The following is a 21,336-nucleotide window of genomic DNA, read 5'->3' as shown; positions in this document are numbered from 1 at the left end:
AATCGTTCTAAACTACAGACATTACTAGAAACTATCCGCATAGAAATTTCTCGAGATTTTCCCAGTATAGATCCCATCTAAAATATCCACATTTGTTATCCCACTACGATATCAATTGGAAATCCCATTCTTTGTCGGTATATTTTTACTGCATTAAATATTAGAATTTCCCGTTGTTATACGAACTATTGTTTCCAATGGGACAAAATATCAAAGATAAAATATTTCTGAAACGCTTTGAGCACATTTTAATGAATAAGGAAATCAGCTTTTCTTCAATTCTGGAAAATCAACACTTTTTTTTCAATTCTGACGTAAAATGAAGATTATAAAAATAAAAAAAGTACTAGGAAAACTTCATTCCAAGAATCGCATGTTTGAAACATTACGCTTCTAATCAGAATTCATTATTATTTTGAGAAATCGGGCTAGATCCCAATTAGATCTCAAGAAATTTTCTGTGCGGTATCGAAGCAACCGTCTGTCTTATCCCAAGCCGATTTCAATTCAAATATTTTCGAGAGCGTAGTGACCGTCTTGTTAGTGCTCGCCGGCAGTTTGCTTAATCAGCTGGTTATCGGTAGCACATCGTTAACGACTCGGGAGGGAAGCCCTCGTGGAGAGTGCAGAAAGAGGAAAAGAGAGAAAGGAAGGAAACCGTTAGGGGAGGAGGGAAGTGCACGTAAGATGGTCGATAAAAAAGAAGCCACAAAGTGAACACAACACGACAAAAAGGCAGAAAAGATAATATGGATATAAAGAATAATAATACAGGAAGAAGAAGTAAAATCTCGAGGATGAACGACAGCGAACAAAAAAGGTATCCATCGAGACAACTCGATATCGAAATCGCGTCGACGAAAGTTATTTCACTTACGAGAAAGTATCGATACCATTTTGTTTAAAGACCTAGCTACGACGATGACAGTGCGGAATCGTGTCACCTGATCTTTCTCTATCTCTTTTTCTCTCCCTCTGTCTCTTTCTCTCTTCCTCTTCGTCAGAAGTTCGCTCGTCATATTTACGTTACATACGTGGTCGCGTTGAAACCATTCCGTTACATACATACACACACACACACACACACACGATTTCTCTCGCGTTGTGTGCGCACACATGCATGCATATACAAACACACACCACACGCGCGCGTGTATCTACCGGCGCGTGGCATGCGTACGGGCGTGCGATGCACGGGGAACGGGGTAAGTGACCGCGAGTGATCGGTGCTTTACGATCAACGGTCAGATGCGTGACGCGAACGATCGGTCTCGATGTGACGCAATGGATTCGCTTATCGGCGCTCGCGGTTCTCGCTGTTCACGCGGAAATAGATCGAGGTGCCTGCCATCGACACCGCGATTTCCGGCGCCGATCGACGCCCGCGAGCGCGTGCACGCGTCGCGCGCGCGCGCGTGCTAATTTCAACTGATGTAAACAACGGCACGGTTTCGTATTCTCAGGTGTCTGGTCGCGCGTCTACGCCTGGCGAAAGGAGATCGACGTTTCGTTAGCCGTGCACCTAAATTTATCACGATCGCGTGCGCGTACACTTCTTCCGCTCCACCATTGTAACGCGACTCGCAAACTCGCGCAAACTGCGTCGTTTTGCATAAGTTTGTGCGCCGATGTTTGATCAGCCCATATTCCGACCGGTAATACGGATGAGCGCGGGCGCCTCATTTCTGCAGCTATTCTAATATTTTTGCGGAAATGTTACGTCGCGATTTGTTTGCTCTCATTATTTGGTCTGACGCAAGAATATTTCTCCTAACAGCGCAAAAGGAAAATATTCTAATATCCTAAGAAAAGAATTGTAGTTGCGAGATGTTATATTCTGAATTATTAATTGGAAATCTATTAGATGTTATTAATTTTTTTTGCGAATTAAGAGAAATATGTTTACTCGAAGAATATCCTCTTACACGCGATAAACAAGACTTATACTACAGATAAAAGATGAAATTTTTCTAACTTTGAGAATATTGTGATTAAAATATTTTCCTTTTGCTTTTACAAATCCTCTTGAAGCTATGTGTGTGTGTGTGTGTGTGTAAAAGAGAATTAAGAATGAGAGTATATTGACTGAAAAGTTTCCGGATCCAACAGATATCAATTTTGTGTCTGGACAAGCTTATTATCAAATTTAATCTGCGACACTGTCGGATTACTTGCATTCAATAGGACGTACAGAAAACTGTTCGCTAATAATAGCTACGAGTTCGCGAAATGACATAACGCCGTCTCACGCTGAACGCTTCAATTACTGGTCACAAAAGCTTCACCCCCAGGAGGACTATCTTCACTGCACCGCTGTGAAGAGTGCAAAGTGAGCGCCCGGAAATGATGCTTATACAACAGCCACACAAAAGCGTCTTTACAAAGTTGTCACATAAGTGCCGCCATGAAATCGGCGAGTTTTACTGTTACGCTTATGAGAAAGCACTTGATTGGAGGACCTCCGGGCTTTTTCGTTGGATTTCCTTGATGAATGTGTCGTTCAATCGCCCTGGAATTATGTCGTCAAATTACCGAGGCACTGAATCAATGCCTCTCGAATCCGTCGCAATGACACGAATTCTCAGTGATCGATTTAATCCCCCGTTGAACGTATCTAATCGTCTAACGATTTTCCGTGAGTGCCTCTTTATTAATTCATTCCGACATGCTTTTATCGTGCTCTCTAAATTTCTTAGAGTGGGATCTCACTCAAAACGAGCAAAAACGGCAGTATTTTCACTCAAGGCAACAGTGATAATACTACCACTCGAAATCGCAAGAGAATGGATTCAATTAGAGTGAATATGTGTCTGTGACGGTGGAGTACATTTTTTTGTTTCAAAACAGTTGGAGCATTCTTTTTTCGATACGTTTTTAGAAAGCAACCGATAGTCCGATGAGAGAACTTGTTCTTCATTAATCCTCAGGAAATTCTTTTATTAGATTATTGAATGCGTTCCAAATTGCATGAGAAAACTGTGTCTCGAAACAAAGTGTACATCAGATCCATTCTTCAATTGCTCAATTGAAAAGTATTCACTCGATGAGTAAAAAATTTACTTGAGATGAGTTGAAAATCATTCGAATTCGAGTAACACGGTGATTGCTCTACTTTTTGAGTGAAATTTTATTTCAACGAATTTGGAAGGCGTAATACTCTATTTTTGATCATGTCTGTTGCAATTAGGCAGAGAATATCGTAAATATCTAACGAAACCTGCCCTATATTTTTACGACGACGGGACACTCGAAATCGCTCGATACGCGGAATCTAATCCTGAGATCAATATTTTTCACCAAAGGTAGATGAAGACAGATAAAGCTCCCGAGGCAGCGGATTATTAATAGCCCGCGATCGATGCGCTAGGTACAACTGTTGGCAAAATAAACACAGGTCGCTGTTCGCGGAATGCATCCATTGTCGCGCATTGACGCGACAATCGCGTGTTATTCGGGACGCAACGAATTGTTTTATAAGTCGCTGTGAGGACAGAAGAGACTGCGGATCGAATTGTAGCGTTTATATCGACGAGATAGAGAGCTGGATAATTATTAGCCGGTACAGGTCCATGCTTTTTTAGCAGCGGAAATCGCGACGGAAATCGATTTCCTCGAGGAGGCCTACGTGCGGCTCAGCGAAATGCAGCAGAACCTCGCTAATGACTTTATAAATCGGGTCGCTATTTTCGCGGCGTACGATAATCGCGCGGCAAAGAGGCGACCCTGTCCAAAGTATACACGTATGCACGCACACACGCACGCACGCACACGCACAAATACATACATATATACATACATACGCACACGTGTACATGCGTGTGTCTTCAAGTATCGTGGGGCGCAACAATTTTCATTGGCGCATCGCGATAATAAGTCAATTACGTCGTGTCACACGTGACGATTGACGCAGCACTGACGCAGCGTTCATTTCGCGTAACTGTACGGCATTGGGAATCGCATTCATTGAAGCTACGATCGAATTTGTCGGGACGCGCGGCGAAAAGCTGCGACGCGAGTGCAGTGCTCGTTATTTATTTCCGCGACATTGCACCTTTTCTTCTCTTTCTTTTTTTTTTCTTTCTTGTATCGCTCGCTAAGGACCTGTCGACAAAGCGCGCTGATGTACGCGCGATCGCAAGGTAATCGCAGCTGATAACGGCGAGCAAACAGGAACAACAGGACTCACGCGTCATAGCCGATATGACTCATTAAAAAAGAATTCTGGCGATTACGAAGGAACCATGCAAAAGAACAAATGAAAGGGGAGTGAACGGACGAAGAGGAGCCATTAATCGCGACGGGTTATCGTAAAAGCTCGTCACAGCGCAAGAATTCGGCACTCCCCGTAATCGTGACGAACGGGTTTTGCCGGCGTGCTCATTTCATTCAGCGATTTTGCTCACTTTCTTCTTCTGCTCGTTCGTTTATCTCGCGAGGGATCTGCGAGCGCGCGTTCGCAGAACGACTAGACCGAATAACATATATAACGGCGACGATTCTCTTTGCGCGTTCGCTGTTCGAGATCCCGCGAGCCGTTACGCACCAAACTTCATTACGTCGCGCTAACAATCGCGCGTCGATATGAGCATCGGCCAAGGATTCGTCGGTGCATCGCTCGTCGAGGAGGGGATCTCGTGTTATCAGATAAAAGATATCCGCCCGAGCGTCTCGATCGTAAAAAGAGTTTGGGATGCTTGCGACAGCCTGTTGGACGTTTGCATGGCGATACGGATCATCAATTGAACGTTATCTTAATAACAAATGAACGTCGGCTGCCGTTCATTTATACTTCGTTCGCGATGGAGTTTCATAAATATCTTCATTTTTCTTTCGTTTTTCTTTTTACTCTTCACACATCTCGCCTTTTTGTAGCTCCGACACGCTCGTGCTTGGTCGTAAATGAGCTCTGACGTAAATGGTAATTCAAATGTCGGCCAATCGGAGCGAGATGCAACGCACCATCATCCAATTACGGGAGTTACTTTTCACAATTTTTGATGTACAGATTGACACGGATGGATGTCGATGTAATTGACGAATGACGTCAATATTAAACGCGATCGCGTGGACTTAATAACATTAGATCGCAAAGTGCTAATTCGTTCGACGAGACGCGTAGGAATTCTGTTGTTTTTATATTTCTTTTTTGTGTTTCAGTTCGTTATTTATATCTGATTTTTTGTGTTTCAGTTCGTTATTTATATCTGATTTTATTCCTAGGACGGACCCGGAGTCAGATGAATATTTTGATGAACTCTTTAATATTTTCCTTATGAGAGAACAATCTGTCAGGTACGTTCGCTTTGACCGAGGTATATCTATTCGAGATTTCAGTGGACACTAATTGTCACGAAAATGAAAACAAGTGCTGAGTTACACCATTAATCGCAAGTTCACATTGTGAATCATAATATTACCGCAAATTGATAGAAGCCAGCTGAATCTGTCTAACATTCGGTCGGATGTTTGTTTTAGTTTGCCTGAATATCATGTTTTACTAATTTATCGTGCCTGCATGCTTGTTACGTAACATTTTGATTTCATGAAACACAAAAAAATACATTTCTTAAGATCAGTGCACTAAGAGAAAAAATATCTAAGAGATAAATAGAATTAATAATTTCTTTAAAAAAAAATCTATATTTTTTATTTAAAAAATGTTTTATATATCAATATAAATAAATACGTTATTATATAATTCAATGTTGTTATATACTCAAAATACATTTTATTTTTTGGATCTCTCTTCTTTCAGTGTACAAAAATTAATAACACGATATGAGGATACGATGTATATAATGTATTATTCAACTCAGTATTACATATTTTCATATAGTAAGTCAAAATTTGTTAATTTTATTTACACGCGCGTAAACTCTGCTTTTGTTGCATTATATAAGCGCGCGGTCTTCTAAGATAAACATCCTAGTGATTGAACGTGTACCGATAATTGAATTACTATAATATACTTGTGTTTGTTAAGATGCTTATCAATAAATGAAACAAATCACGAAGTAACTAAATATTTCTTTTCATTTATCATATTGTTTTGTATATTGAAAAGCATTTCAACAAAGAAAAATACAAAACCAATATGTCAATCATTGGGACATGTATGTTCGACCACTGAGACGTTTACTTTAATAGCGGGGAGAATTGACGCGGATCGCCTAATTGAGTTATCCAAATTTTAACGAAACGATGTCTCTATCTTGACAGTGAAAAGCGGGAACCTACGCCAGTCGAAGGAGTCGGAAACAACGGCATACAGATGGTGCAGTACGCCATGTCAGAGAGAGGCACTCTGAAATCCCTGTCGGCTCAGCCACCGAGCCCGAGCGACTCTTTGTCGCGAAGCCCAAGGTAGAGATCCGCGAAAAAGGATTCATTAACGAGGATTTAAAAGACGCGATCTCGCGCAGACCAGTTTTTCTCGGCGCGCTTTTTCTGCCCGGGTGAAACATAAAGGTCATTTCCATGTGCCTAGAGGCGCGACGGATTGGAACTCATCCAAAAAGTCATACCGGTTTCGATCTCCCGTTAAATTCGCGACGGATAAAATGTATTCAAATTTTTTTTTCTCCTCTCCTCGCGCGAACCTCTCCCCGGAAGAGATTCTGTTTTAGATATGACGTAAAAAAATCACATGGCTACTGCGCGATAGAATCTGTCCGTGAAGTGTGGAGTGTGCATTATAAGCTTCTAGCGTAACAGGACATCATTTCGCAGAAGCGAGAACGTTGCGCGGAACTCATGGCGATGTCATTAATCAAACGTATATACAAACGTGATAGTAATACAACGGTGTATAGAACTGTAATTATTTACAGTCAAATATACATTCCGATACGATCGAGCCGCGAGTCTGTTACGCGGAAGTCCCGAGGAAAGATGTTCGCATGAAGTCTCGGAAGCGCCATGAAATACGGATCTCTTGACGAGCATGAAAATTGCATGAACCGTGGTGAAATGTAGCGTCCACGTCATCGGTGCAAAGCGCAATGTCACGAATAGTTTAGCATCGATTGCGAGAACTCGCGAAAATTCGGGAGAAATGTTTACAAGAGACAGTCGCCGCAAAAATTGGCGTCTTTTTCTCTCCTTACGCGCAGCTATCGGTATAAGTGATCCAATTCTGCTTTCCAGGGCGTCCGGCGAACGTTGTAACCCGTACATTCGCCCGAACCCACCGCCCTATATTGGACCAAGTAATTTGTGAGTACCTCCTAATCGCGAGAATACTGCCGACGCATTTAATTGCGCGTCTGTTTTGCATTCGCAGTGCTGGTCTACGAGCCGATTTCTGACTACACGAGGAACCCGCGAAGACGTGGTTTTGCTAACTGAATGTAGTTCGCGGGTGGCTTCGCCGATGCTACGAGATATGCAAACTCATCGAAACCGGCTCTGAATTTGCAAGTTGATGTAGATATTTTACAGGTTGTTGCAGAAACAGGTAGCCAAACTTTAGGAGCATGTTCGGCTCATTTCAGAAATGAATAGCTTATACAAACAAGCGCTTAGAAGTTCTTCCTCTCTTTCTCTTTCCGAGACATAAATACTTGTTCTATATGATAGAGAATTTGCTAAGAATTTCTTAATAATCTTTACATCGATTAGCAAAGATGGATCAATCGCGTGACATGCATGTCCTTTTGATTTAAATCTTCTTAGTCTTCACATGTGTGAGCATGTCTCGAGACTTACGTTTATGATAAGTTTTGTAGTATGTAACTTGTAGAATGTATTTCTGACTTCTAAGAAGGAAGTGTTTCTGCTACCAGTTTCTGAAACAATGCAAAACACTTATTATCGGTAATGGTAAACATATATTTGCATCATGTTTTCGAAGCAATACAATGTAGCTCGTTGTTAAACATCGCTTATTTTATCGGCTGTTTTGGAGCTAAAATATTAACCAGAACGTGTTTACGTGGATAAGTTGCAAATATAAAAAAAAACGTGAACGTTATGTTTTATAGAATCGCCTACATTACAACGATTAAGGGTCGGTTTATCCAACCTCTTGCTAAGCTAACTAACAGTTAAATTTTATGTCTGTTTCTATCTAATTTAAAGGAGAAACAAAGACAGACGTATGAGTTAACTGTTAGTTAGCTTAGCAAGAGGTTGGAAAAACCGGCCCTAACACTTACATAACCTTTGATGTGATTGTATATTGCGATAGTCGCAGTGTGTTAAATACGAATTTATACTAAAATAAAATAAAGATAAACATATATATAATATTATACGGAATTGCGTTGTGTTATACGTTGTGCTTCCTTTTCTGCACTTTTACACATATCTCAAAAACAAACATTTCAAATTATATTAATTATTTTTTATTCCATTCATATAACCGGTCTTGCCTACGATATACTACCACATAAAACATTTTTACGTTTTCTCCTTATATACGGACAGAATTTTATACTGAAAATTTACTATATTCCTTAGCACGATGGATTTTACTGACTTTATCTACTTCTGCACTGAAAATATAGTAAAATTGAAAAGAATTTTTATGAAAAGAAACTATAATGTTCTCTCCGTGTAGAGAAGAGGTAAGTACGCAAGTATTTACGCAAGAACCGTAATTTATTCAGCGAACCAAAAGTTTTCGTTACTCATACCGACCATTAAAACTTTCCGAAAGCACATACCTTGATGCAATAACAGCCGTTGATTTTTCATGATCCGCCATTTTAGCAGTAGTTAGATCGCTTATAACGGACACCTGTAAGACAAAGCGAGAATTTAGAATAAGAATGAAGCGAAAATTTGTCTAGTGTCTACAGAAGGCGTAGACACGATCGCATCTCATGGTTATGATTTTGAGAGTGGTTATCGCGCATTCAGGTTGTATCTTTATGAAATTCTATACAAACGATAGAACTATCTTGTTCCCTCCCACGTCCCTTGTTGGCGCGTCCCAATTTTTCGACATCTCGTACTCTACATTCACGGGAGAGCGAAACCGCAGTATTACTTGGAAATATAGTTACCAAAAGCAAAATTGCCAAGCGCCGCGATGAGATACGCAGGTCTCAATGACGGTGAAAGGATCGGAGGACACGCGAACACGATTTAATTTTCGAGTACCGGCGCGTTCGGCGTTTGTTTACGTACTAACCTAACCGACAAACCTGCTTGGCGCTACGGGCAAGGACGCGCATGCGTCGTGTGTATCGCCGTGGGTTAACCACGCACTAGCTATTCAACAGGAGTTCTCAACGAAGTGCACGACGCGCGCGGCGTGGAGGTGTTGTGACTTTTGACATTTCGATCGCAAAAGGACGAGTGTGCGAGAATTCGTGGCAGCGAGTTCCCGCTACAATCGTGCCGTTCCTCGCGCCGATTGTTTCGTCATGGCCGGTATAGTGCCGCTGTCTAATAGATCCGGTAGAAAACAGTGGACGCTACACGGTAATCACCTACGACCTGTGATCTCGCGCAGTTCGAATATAAAGAAAAAAACAGTAGATATTTGGACAAGGGCGCGAAAGAAATTGTTTATGCGTGAGATACACGTGATCTATGATAGAGCGCGCGTGACGTAAGATAGTGTGGCATTCGAAATGCCGCCTATGAATCTTCTGCGAATAAACAAAAAAAATAAACGAACATGAACTTTCTGACTGTCGAGTGAGAATTGACTGAAATTCTTGTTTTGACAACCAGAGAGTTTCGTCGTTGCGTCGCGGTGTTTGCTTTGATAAATCGATAATAGGTGATAATTCACTCGAAATTTTGCCTTGATATCAAGGTAATATCAAGTTGTAAAATATGCATTTTTATGATAGCCCTAGTTTGCATTGTTTATATTAAAAACAATGATTAATTTGATGCTAAGTGGCGGGGTAAGAAAGCGGGATTAATTTTAAATAATAACTAACTCTCTTTGATAGATGGGCCCAAGGGTTTTCTCAGACGATTACGTTCTCAACTTGCAGAAGATGGCTGTCCGGAGTCTCAAGTGGTATTGGCTAAGCAATTGTTGGAGGAACGATGCGGTATGCATTTATACATTTTATCAATTAAATCTTTCCTACATTATTGCGCACTCCATCTTACTGTGTATAATTTTCATATTTTTAGAGCATGACATTGAGAAGGAAGAGAATGCTAAACTGGGTGTTTATTGGCTGACAAAAGCCTCAGAGCAAGGAAATTTAGAAGCCACTGATATTCTTAGGAAATGTTTAACCACAGGTCGTGGCATCACCGAACACAACTATTATGATGTGAAAAATTGTCTGGATATGACTCAAGATGAGAAACTGGCTAGAAGAGCAGCCAGGGAAATGTTTACAAGGTACAGGACAATAATTGGATATTAGGAATGTATTCCAAAACGTTTTTATTGAAAGAAGATTTTACTGGAAATTTATAGTTCATGTTACATGTACTATGGATTTTTAGTAAAATGTTCCTTAAGAAGGATATTTTGGAATACAACCTAGAAGAGTAAAAAAATGTATTCTATGCATTTCACATATTAAATATGAAATTTCCATTCATTAGTTTGTCGAATGGCGAGGATTTCATTACGACGGAGCAGTTGCAAAGGCGCATGAGGAATTTGTCATCTCCGTCGACCAGTAACGCCGATTATTCCCAGTCAAATAATATCTCCTCGAACTCCTCGCAAAAGGAGTTGGGCGACGACGACAACGATTACTGTCCTAGAAACGGGCTTCCTGAAGATCTTTTAAATACGAGAGACGAAGAGCCAACGAACGGTGAGAGGATTTTCCGTGAGATTTCTACAGCCTGGTTATGCTCTTGCATATGTTCGCTTCATGTATTTGATGTGCACGATTACAGGTTGGACGGATCATCAGAGTGAGAAAATCACGGAGGCTGCTCTGGTCTCCGCGGCGACGAGTTACGCGCGCGGAATGCTTCCAGTAGTGTCACACGTTCTATGCACGGTAGATCCCTCCGAGCTAACGCTGGACACGATACCGCTATTGCAGAGACCGTTCATACATCCGTTCGCGTCACTGAAGCGTCTCTACAGCTGGTTGATCGAGACGTTGGGTCGAAGAGGGACGTCTATCAGAAAGCTTCTCTTCACGTCGAATCTACACATTCTCCTGATGCTTCTACTGTACTCCTTATTAGGTACGGAGAGTCTGATACTTTTTATACCGATGGCTCTCTACTACCTCTCGTTCGTGATCATGGTGGTGGCCACTTTCCAAATGCTCCAGCGAAAGCGCGAGTTCAACGACTTCCGCGTGTGGTCGGGCCTGTTTCTGAGTTACTCGGGCGGCAATCTAAATCCCGAGGAGGCAGAATACCAGTTCTGCCGCAACAATTTGAAACCGTACGGCCACTTTTTCCTCGCGCTGCTGTTGAACCTGATGATTTATCCTTTAATAGCTCACCAGTGGACCCCGCAATCCGAATTTACGATAATAGCTGTCGCACTCACGCTTATCACGCTCTTCAATTTCATGTGGAAGAATTCGTCGAGGTTTCCCGATTTATTAGCTCTATTCAGCTTCGGCGTGCACGTACTTGCCAAGTATCCTTATGAGATGGATATGGTCGTGGCTCAGGGCTGGCGATTCTTGGACATCCGGGTGCCAACGTTCGCTTCTTACGTCGTTGGCAACGGCATTGAGTTTTGTCTGAATTTTCGTGCTGTATTTTATCTCCTGATACCGGCGGTCTTCGCGAAAATGGCCGCGAGAGACAGTTGGCGTGGCACATATCATACTCTGATACCGCACTGCGTCACTCTGAGCTGGTGGCAAATAGCGATCTTCAGTTCTCAGGGCGCAACATGGTATGGCCTGATCCGAGGCGCCCTGGCACTAGTTGGCATGGTATTATTTCTTCCTATCGCTGGTATTGCTTCAATTATCTTGCCGATCGTAGCCGCTGCCAAGTACTTGTCGGAAAATGACTTGGCAATGAGAATAGCAGTCACCTCCGTACTCGGAGGAATGCCGTTTCTGGCTTCGTGGTATCTGAGGAGAACTAGGACGCCAAGATTTAATTGGATTATTACACTTATTCAGGTATGCAATGCTTTGCTATATTTCTTCAACATCTCAAAATGTGTACCTTTATCAATTCTGCTGTGATATTTATATAAGTAATGTTTTACAGATTATTCTCAGCGTTGGCGCTGCGGCATTCTTATCGTGGCCTATGATAATGGAATACAAACAGGAGTCCGACATAACATCGTATGAAATTGCATCTACTTTAACGTGGGATCAATATCAGAATCACTGTCATCAGCCCGCATGGGAAGAGCTGTCGAAGGCTCAGGTGCAAGTGCAATGTGCACAGTTGGAAGGCATACCCGTTTCGTGGGAAGGCTACGTGACAAATATCAGATTGAACTCGATAAAGAACAATATCGCGACCGTGCTGAATCGGCTGCCTAACAATATCCGCACGATACTCAGTTGCATGTACGGGGAACCTTACCGGGAAAACTGTAATTTAGGCGACGAGAATCGTAGAAAACAATGCAAACAACACTTCATGATAATGCAGGCGAGAAAGAACAAGTGTCATTTCGCGGCTTGGGATCAATACGAATTTGAGATATCCGTTAAAATGAAAAATCCCCACGGCTTGTGGGGAAGCACCACGGAAATATTTCTCGTCGCAGATCATTCTTTTACTAATTTCAGCCTAAACATATATCCGGGTGACAAGATCTGGTTTTCCGGTACACTTCTGAACAACGGTTTAGAAAAAGAGTCTCTTATCGGTGGCTCTGAGCTACACATCGATCTAGAGGAGATCGGATGCCTTGCCTGCAACTCCCTTGACTTAAAGTCTTGCAAACGTTATAGGTACCGCATAAATTTAAGTTCTATTATCAGGGATCTTTGTCTCAGTATAAAGACTGTACTAAACTTTTTATTGAATCCAATTGTGATGTTCAAGTAATCGTGTTCTACATGACTGAAATTCTTAGATCTCTCTAGCTTTCTAGACTTATTAATTATATGTATAGCAGAGCAATTTGGATATTACATTATTACTAAAAACGTTGTTCAACATGTTTTAAATATAATTTCATTGATATTTTGTTCGTGTAAATTTTGTAAAATGATTTAGATCTAAACCGGTGAAAGAGATTACAAAAGATTCGTACGAACGATGTGCTAAGAAAATTTCACTTTAGAACACGACGAATATATGAATTATGAGCAACAATATATTTATCGTAAAATATTAATAATTTCAGTATTAAAACATATATAAATTTATTGCTAATGGTTTTATGTATATTTTGGCGATAATGTGACGGATCATTTTATCATAATGAATTATTATTTTACATGTTACGATGCCATGAATATATTATATTGCGTAATACACACAGTATAATCTAAACTGAAAAAAGCAACTGAAAGAAAGAACAGTTACGGGCTACGTAAAGTACGTAAGCCGGCATTTTCTCGATGTCTGACACACGTGTATATGTGTCACAGAAATCGAAAAATATGAAAGTAGAAAATAGTGCAGATGTTTTAATGTTACCGATGCCTCAGGCAATACATTATACATTAGGCTCTCATGTACAAGTCGTAAAATTTGCTTCTATACACATACACACACACACACACATATATATATATATATATTTTTTTTTTAAGATTGATATATTTTCTTAAGCATTACTGCCAATAAAAAATCGAAAAAGAAGGAGAGACACGCTTGATATTTTTATATTTTGTTTATAGAGGATAATTGAAGGTGGAACCTCTTTATTCTTGTTTTACTAAGCTTTTCGCTACACTGCACCACTATAGTGGTTTTTCGCTAAATATTTTTTTATAACAAAATGCCGCAATAGTGACTCTTGTATAATTTGCATTGAGAGCCAGTAAACAGTTTGTCATTGCTGAGCAACAATTTGCTCACTTGTTTGAATATTCTAAGTACAAATTTCACTAATTTATTAGTTATTACTTTATACTAATGTAGATACGATACATTACACAGTGTAAAATAACAGACGCTGATTACGCTGTTATTCATTATACGCATGCAACGGCAAAGCTGTATACCAAAGTGTGTATAGCGGTAGAGCTTTTCATATAGTGCAGTTATAGTGAAAGGGTTCATATTGTATGTATTGAAGACTGTACTTCTTATTAGATGTACAATATACTCAACGCTGTCGGATGGAGATTTGGTTAATATCGACGGGCGAAGGCAGTATACAACGCGATATCAATAACGACTCTTAGATTCTTTCGTTATCTATTAGGTAGTATTATCATTAGGTAGAAATATGATATTCATAGAGATGTTGTAGTACTGATTAAACTACCTGAGTATTAATATTCCCTTAAAAACATGCTGGATATAAGATTCAGTTATCTGAATAATATAACTTTTTTTTTAAAAAGATGCTAAACTAAATGACGCTACTAATATGATTACATTATTCTTTTCGAATTTATTGTACATATATTTTACATAAATATGTGCTGCTTTGTTTTATAAAGCAGTCAAGTATGGCATCCCCTTAAGAAGCATGGAAAATGTAACGTATGATACGAACAACAAGCCTGTGTGTCGATGTTAAGTGTTTAAATCTACGAACTATTAACAAGCATATCTGTCTGTATACTGAGGACAGTTTCGTCATTGTATCACACAAAGACAATAGGAACCAAACAAGTATAATAACAAAGGGATAAGACAAATATAGATGTGCCTTGATGTTTTCTGTTTGAATGATTTTATCGTTGATAATAAAAGTAATCTATTTGTTTCCTCAAAGCAAAACAGATGGATTAAATATGTTGGTACGTCGAGTACTTGCATTCTGATGTGCAGATGTATATTTTTGTTATGAACAATATAGGTAACAAATATAACAAAATCAAAAGAACATCGTCTTATTCCAGTATAAGTAAATGATAAATCTTGATACACCATGTTCCTCCTATGGGAAAAACTAAAAATCGTTTCTTTTGTTACGTTTAGAATTATAGACATATTTATTTTGTATTTGGCAACAGGATCATGATACATCATTATTTTTTTTAAGATAACTTTATATCCATAACAACACATTTATTAAATAGTTTGGTTCCCTTCTTTTTAATTTCCACATAAAAGAATTACAATACAGATTTATATAATCGTTTTATATCGAAATACGTAGTAGAATCCCCCACATTGCATCCTATGTATTACATACATACGTTATAATATATTTAGTAGTCTATTTAATATGGTGAATACATGTACTTTGTAAATATGTACATGCACTTTGTAAACAATTATTAACTATTATGCAATGTGGGAGTTTCGAGTATAATGTTAATTTCCTTTATGTACAGATATAAAATCTAATCTGTTAATAAAGTCTTTTTCACTGTATCTAACCTGTATACGAAAATAATTATTACCCAATCTAAAGTAGGAGTAACTGCGCAAGAGAGAGTAGAAACTATATTTTGTTTAAAAGATACGTCTGATTATTTTTGCCATCTTTCGCCCCAGAAACAATAGTAGTATCCTTCATAAATATATACTGGACACAAGAGACACTTTCGCGTCTCTTGTTATCATTCCCATCTATTTTGTTTCTTTAACCCTTTCGTTATGACTAAGTTGAACATGGAGCTTTACTGTTATATATACAGCTCCGTTTGTTGCTACATAAAATAATGTAAACAAGCGTATAAGTTATAAAAAAGAAGCCATTAGAGTAGCATTTTTCATTCTTAACAGTCGTTTATAGTTGCTCGTAGCGAAAGGGTCATATGCTGCTTTCTACAAATTTATAAAATTCTATATTTAATTAAAATTAGCCTTCTCCATTAGTTCTTCAACCTACACAGTTAAAAAAAACTGCTATTTTGAACGTTTGGCTTGAAATTAACACAAATACTACACATGTTCTCCCAAGGCCTTTCTAAAATACAACTAGTAATATGTACACGACAATACGTTCAAGTTAACTATGATATCCTCCCACCGTATATTTATATATATATCGTTATATTCATAAAAATTTATTTCGTCAAATCCTCGTGCCATTTGAAGAAATAATGACTTTGGTAACGAATCTGTACAGACTGGAGCGTAATTCATCGTACAATCGAAGAAACGTAAAATAAGTTGGGAATATAAAATCTTTCTAATTGACCAATATTCCTTCCAACTAGTTTGTTAATTATTTTTACATTTTTCGATTCTACTATGTTCCGTTCTCTTATAATATCAAGTAAATGTATATTAAAAATAATCACTGGCACTACGATTTAACGTATAAATGTAGCAACATTCCGTAAATTTACGCGATTTGTTAGAATGTTTGCACACACACGGATCGGCGTAAAACTAGCATCACACAATGCACGATTTCATGTTGTCTGAACATGTACGCAGCTCGGCTCACTATATAAATCTCCCAATGTACAGTAATAATCCATGCAGTGGCTGGCTATGGTGTGTCGGTGTATGTCAGAAGGCAAGAAATGCCACGTATGACGCTAGTTTAATAGTTTTATCACATAAATTTATACCATTTCAACGCAGTATGAATTTTTGATGTAAACTTGTAGAATTGTAAAAAAAAAAACAGGTGTGAAACAACAGGTGTTGTAGAACTGTATATTTATGTGTAAAGATATCATACCAATCAGTCTATGCGCATTTCTTCTTTTACCCTGAATATTTTATTCGTGCAAGAAAAATTTTGGCTCGCTTCTATTTTTGAAAAAAAATAAAGCAGACAGTCTTATGAGCATATTATAATCTACATCTCTTAGGTACAAAAAATTCCGGGTAAAGAAGAAACTAATGAGCTGCGATGCTCAAGACACGCTAAGAGATAACTTAGTAAAAACGTTTTCTTTTATTTTCTTGTTGTTGCTGATATAACATAATGGTGCCAATAACAAAAATTATTATTACCAATGTGGCAAGTAGCAAGATTAGGAACAACTTCATATTACTCATGGGCTCTTTCGAATCTTCAACGCGTGCTGAAATAGAAGATCGATGTTAAAATAGACAAAGATTTAGACATGGATACAATATCGTGTTCGTTTGAATTCATACTTCTTGGCGCCTCAAAGAATGCTGCTGATGGCACAATTTGAGATCTATCTTCTTCATCATTCAGCTGTAAATTAATTCATGTTTTTACAAATATGCTGAGAAAATTTGAACAATTTTAATACTGTGATACTAAAACAATAATTTGATATTTACATCATCCGGTACCTCTAACTCGAACAGACGAATCGACAATATGTCATGATTGTCAGAGAGATCACCCGTAGTTGCTGAAATTCCAATATAGTATCCTGTTGGAAGCTTAATTTCCTTCACTGAGAAACATTCTTTCCATGCTGCTTTGTTAGAAATATCCTTGGAAACTACATAAAATAAATCAATCTTATGTTAATTAAATACTTGATAGCATTATATGTACACTTCTAGTTAATAAGTATATATATTTGCAAACAAAGGAAAAACTAATTAGAAAGATGATATAGCAAGCAAAATATTATATTAAATGTAATTAATGTATTTTAATGTCCAGTTTTGTTTCTCATTTTACATACCAGTTAAAGTATCTTTTTCGTATCTTATAGCTAGATGTGTATCATAATCTAAATTCCTGAACTTTGCTTCACATCCAGCAAGTTGTGTATGAGTGCCATCACGGTCATGATCATAATGCAAGGATCCATTGTTGATCATTGCTGAGATATAAGGATGTTGATGCTGTCTCAAGTAAATTGTATATGTATTAAAAGAAAAGGATAAACAAGGTACAAATAAAAATATAAAAATTACTATGTATTGTATGAGTTAAAATCATATTCATCTTACATTGTGTGGACCATTATGATTGCTATATGTATCAAGTATTACTGCTAGCCCTTGGAAGTAGTCTTCATTTCCAAATACTGGACCTGGTTTCATCCTTTCTTTAGCATACCAAATCACGAAACCATCTCCAAATAGGTCTTTTCCTTTTCCATGTACTTTAAACTGAACTTGTAATTCCCAATTTCTTACATGACATGGCTGTAAATAAGAAAAATTTAAATCTGCACTAATAAATAACCTGTTATATTTACATGTATATATTCACATGAAAGTTAATATATTGTGTACAATAATATAAATAAAATACTTACAATAGAATTCCATAAGGCACCTTGCTTGCTTTGTAAATCTGGTGTTAGTCTTATATAATTATTTGTTACCATTGTACTCCCCATAAAATCCCAGTAAGGTATCATCACCCCTGTACCTATATATTACATGAAAAATTTTGGGAACATATATAGGATATTTAGGATATTTATAGGATATTTCAATGTTTTAAAATATTTCAATGTATCAAGATATTAATATTACTTATTATTACTTATTATTTTCTAATATTAATATTAGAAATATCCTTAGGAAAGTAGAAAAATTTTAATCTTTTATTCCAAGTAGTAACTTTTTTAAATATAAAAGTTTTAAATTGGATCCATCATAGTAATGTCTATAATAGTAATGTCAATACTCTATAATCAGATCGCTTAGGAAGAAATTCGCATAACAGATAAATAATAAACATCAATTAGGGAATATAAATTAATAATTAAGTTTTAATTTATAAATATTTTATTATGTGTGCTCAACAATATACACTGTCATATAACAAACAATAAATATAGAAAATAGCCTGTTTAATGGTAATATTATTGCCTTAAAGTCACAATAGCACATATTAGTAAATGAATAAAATAAGACATAAAAAGATACATAAAAAGATAGATAAAATAGATATAAAATATATATAAAAAATATATATATATCAAAAAGATATATGCAAGTTTCAAGTGCATGATCTTGCAAATATAAGCATGACTGGACATTGTGCTCCACTGTGTCAATAATGCGAATGCATACGTGATTCATAAATAGACAATAGGAAGAAATAGACTCGAAACTCAAACTTGTTCAGTATTCGCAGAGACATTATCATTTTTTTATTATATCTTTCTCATTTTTATGTATTACGTTTCTTCAATGTTATAACACACAATAAATCGTGAACACTGCTCTAGCACATAAAAACAAGAAGTTTTCATGTTTTATTTATTATCATTATAATATTTAGCGAGCAAAGTCCACGCAAGATATTCTTTTTTTGTTCATTGTAACCTCAAATTTGGAACGAGTGGAAACTATTTGCGCGGGTGATATGGAATAAAAAATCTTTTTCCGTGTGCGATAAAACGCAGTAGTAAAGAGTGGTTCATGATGATAAAGACTTATGGATAACGGAAAAGAAAACAATTGAAATGGTACCTTGATACGGTCTAATCAAAGAATGTTCTCGTTTCATGTAGTCCTTTGTGTTCCATTCCGCGGCCCAAGTCGACAAAACGCCGATAATCAGGAGCAACGAGAGGGTAGTCTTCATTTTTCACGTTTGGCGGAAGCACGTTTCGCACGTCGATGATGATTTTAAAAGAAACTTTAAATCTGCGAACGATCACAATGCATAATCCAAAGTAACCGACACTACGGCAGCTACTTGACTGTACTCGACTAAATACCGTTCACGCACTGTTCGTCTCGTCAAATTGACAACGTCATCGACGAAATATGCTAAAGATAGCTAATCTTGCAGTGCTTTAGGCACAAATATTCGTCGTGCACTAACGCCATCTCGACGAATCTCTCAGCGATCACAATAAAACTATCCGAATTCAAACGAATACGAGTAAAAAGTTTCCGAAGATGCAAGACGCAAAATCATATTTTATGATTTATTATTCCCAGATATCTCGTAGATACATGTATACATCTTTGCTATGGTATTATAAGAGATTTCATTTTTTCATGAATCTCATTTCTCTCTCAAATGGCTGTAAGAGCCTGATCAAATCTTTCCAAGTAGAACACAAAGTCATATAAAAGTCAAAATGACGTTAAATGATGTAAAAGTGATACTATCTTGACGTCAAACGATATCCTTTTCATGATAATTTCATGATAGTGATATCAAAATGATATCACCTTGACATCAAAATGATTTTGTATTCTACCTGGGTTATTTCTAACGCTTATCCGCTAACATTAGCCGCTAAGTGATGAATGTTATGTTTATTTGGTCTTTGGAAATAATCTTAAATATATCTCAAAAATCACAGGTCACATCTGAATAAGTTCGGACACATCTTTATGTAGCGGCGGTTAAACCGGAACTCAAGAACTTCATGGATATCATCCGTATTTCTGTATCAAGACTTCGAGGTATCGAGAATCGATGCAACTCTGTCACTTCCAGAACGGATTGAGGCGCAAGAAAGGTACATATTCGAAAAGTTGTCTCTTGTAACTTTAATTCGATGTAGCGGACCCACACAGCAAGAATGTTCCAAATATATCATAAGGATATCTTGAAGATATCGCATATCCCAAATATATTTTTAGGATATCCCTATAGTATATTTTAGACACCTCTGCTGTGTGGGGAAGCTCGTGGCTGAGTTATCGTCGTTGGGAATGCCGAAAGTAAGTTTCGTACGTTCGTCGTGATAAAGTATCACAAAAAAGCTACAACGAAGTTTCGCGAAACGAGTTCTCTAGGGTTACATTCCAAAACATCTTTTTTGAGGAAAATTTTACTCTTAAATCTATAGTTCATGTAACATACACTATAGACTTAAGAGTAAAATTTTCCTCGGAAAGAACGTTTTGGAATGCAACCTAGAGTGCTGAGTAAAATATTGCGCGTTCGTCTTGTATGATCTGGAGCTGAAGTCGTTGTATCGTGTATTTCCATTAGAGCTATTAGAACCTCCGCACAAGAACATCCGTAACATGTTAAGTTTACGGATTTCTTTGTATGTTGATTTAAGTTTAAGTTTATGTACAGGTATGGTCATTGTATTGTCAATACTTAACGTAACGTAACATGTTACGGATGTGCTTGTGCGTTGGTTCTCAAGAGGAAACTTGGTAAGCGATAGTATAGAAATTGCGACGACAAATTGTACGTAGCGATTTTGCAACGAAGACTGGTTAGGTTAGGTTCTGCTTGATTAGTCCGATTACAATTTTTAATATTATGATATACGAGCATAAAGGCTAGTTTATGATGGCCGTAATCTGTTAACTTATGCCGGAATTGTAAAAAATTGACCAATTATAGTCGAATTATAGAAGAATAATCGACTGTGATTGGTCAATTTTTTACAATTCCGGCATAAGTTAACGGATTATGGCCATCATAAACCAGCCTTAGGGCCGTGGCACACAGGAAAACTTAAGCAGTAAGATATAAGAAGTAAGCAAATTGACCAATCACAG

The 21,336-nt window shown here is 37.7% G+C and overlaps 3 protein-coding genes across 12 annotated transcripts in view; 2 read left to right on the top strand and 1 right to left on the bottom strand.

Annotated features, from left to right (window-relative positions):
• LOC116848295 (alpha-sarcoglycan) overlaps window positions 1-8,259 on the top strand; it is a 28,924-nt gene extending 20,665 nt beyond the window's left edge. For 5 of the 7 annotated variants that reach the window (XM_032824210.1, XM_032824209.1, XM_032824208.1 and 2 more), the window contains 4 exons: window positions 5,221-5,292; window positions 6,220-6,363; window positions 7,147-7,215; window positions 7,283-8,259. In XM_032824210.1, the coding sequence (XP_032680101.1) occupies window positions 5,221-5,292; window positions 6,220-6,363; window positions 7,147-7,215; window positions 7,283-7,307 (310 nt within the window). In that variant the 3' untranslated portion in view covers window positions 7,308-8,259. Of the gene's footprint in view, window positions 1-5,220; window positions 5,293-6,219; window positions 6,364-7,146; window positions 7,220-7,282 lie in introns of those variants that run through there. The other 2 variants (XM_032824214.1, XM_032824215.1) reach the window with 2 other exon arrangements.
• A 922-nt stretch (window positions 8,260-9,181) lies between these two features.
• LOC116848294 (wolframin) lies at window positions 9,182-16,603 on the top strand. 3 transcript variants are annotated; one of them, XM_032824206.1, is made up of 6 exons: window positions 9,182-9,429; window positions 9,957-10,016; window positions 10,102-10,318; window positions 10,528-10,745; window positions 10,831-12,035; window positions 12,127-16,603. In XM_032824206.1, the coding sequence occupies exons 1-6, from the start codon at window positions 9,372-9,374 to the stop codon at window positions 12,922-12,924; spliced, it is 2,556 nt and encodes an 851-aa protein (XP_032680097.1). In that variant the 5' UTR covers window positions 9,182-9,371; the 3' UTR covers window positions 12,925-16,603. The 3 variants fall into 3 exon arrangements, with proteins under 3 accessions (XP_032680097.1, XP_032680096.1, XP_032680098.1); XM_032824205.1 differs by having other exon boundaries at window positions 9,183-9,429; window positions 9,912-10,016; XM_032824207.1 differs by lacking the exon at window positions 9,182-9,429 and adding an exon at window positions 9,503-9,769 and having other exon boundaries at window positions 9,912-10,016.
• On the bottom strand, window positions 14,975-19,621 carry LOC116848297 (vesicular integral-membrane protein VIP36). Of its 2 annotated transcripts, none has more exons than XM_032824217.1 (7): window positions 19,327-19,621; window positions 18,159-18,274; window positions 17,848-18,045; window positions 17,577-17,739; window positions 17,233-17,387; window positions 17,068-17,131; window positions 14,975-16,991 (listed from the first exon to the last, which is right to left on the bottom strand). In XM_032824217.1, the coding sequence occupies exons 1-7, from the start codon at window positions 19,439-19,441 to the stop codon at window positions 16,843-16,845; spliced, it is 960 nt and encodes a 319-aa protein (XP_032680108.1). In that variant the 5' UTR covers window positions 19,442-19,621; the 3' UTR covers window positions 14,975-16,842. The 2 variants fall into 2 exon arrangements, with proteins under 2 accessions (XP_032680108.1, XP_032680107.1); XM_032824216.1 differs by having other exon boundaries at window positions 17,221-17,387; window positions 19,327-19,620.
• Between the last annotated feature and the right edge of the window lie 1,715 nt (window positions 19,622-21,336).

This window comes from Odontomachus brunneus, unplaced genomic scaffold, assembly GCF_010583005.1.
Source record: "Odontomachus brunneus isolate Ranch 3 - 2012 unplaced genomic scaffold, Obru_v1 Obru_scaffold_092, whole genome shotgun sequence".
Taxonomy (NCBI): Eukaryota; Metazoa; Arthropoda; class Insecta; order Hymenoptera; family Formicidae; genus Odontomachus; species Odontomachus brunneus.
This window is presented reverse-complemented; position numbering and strand designations above follow the sequence as displayed.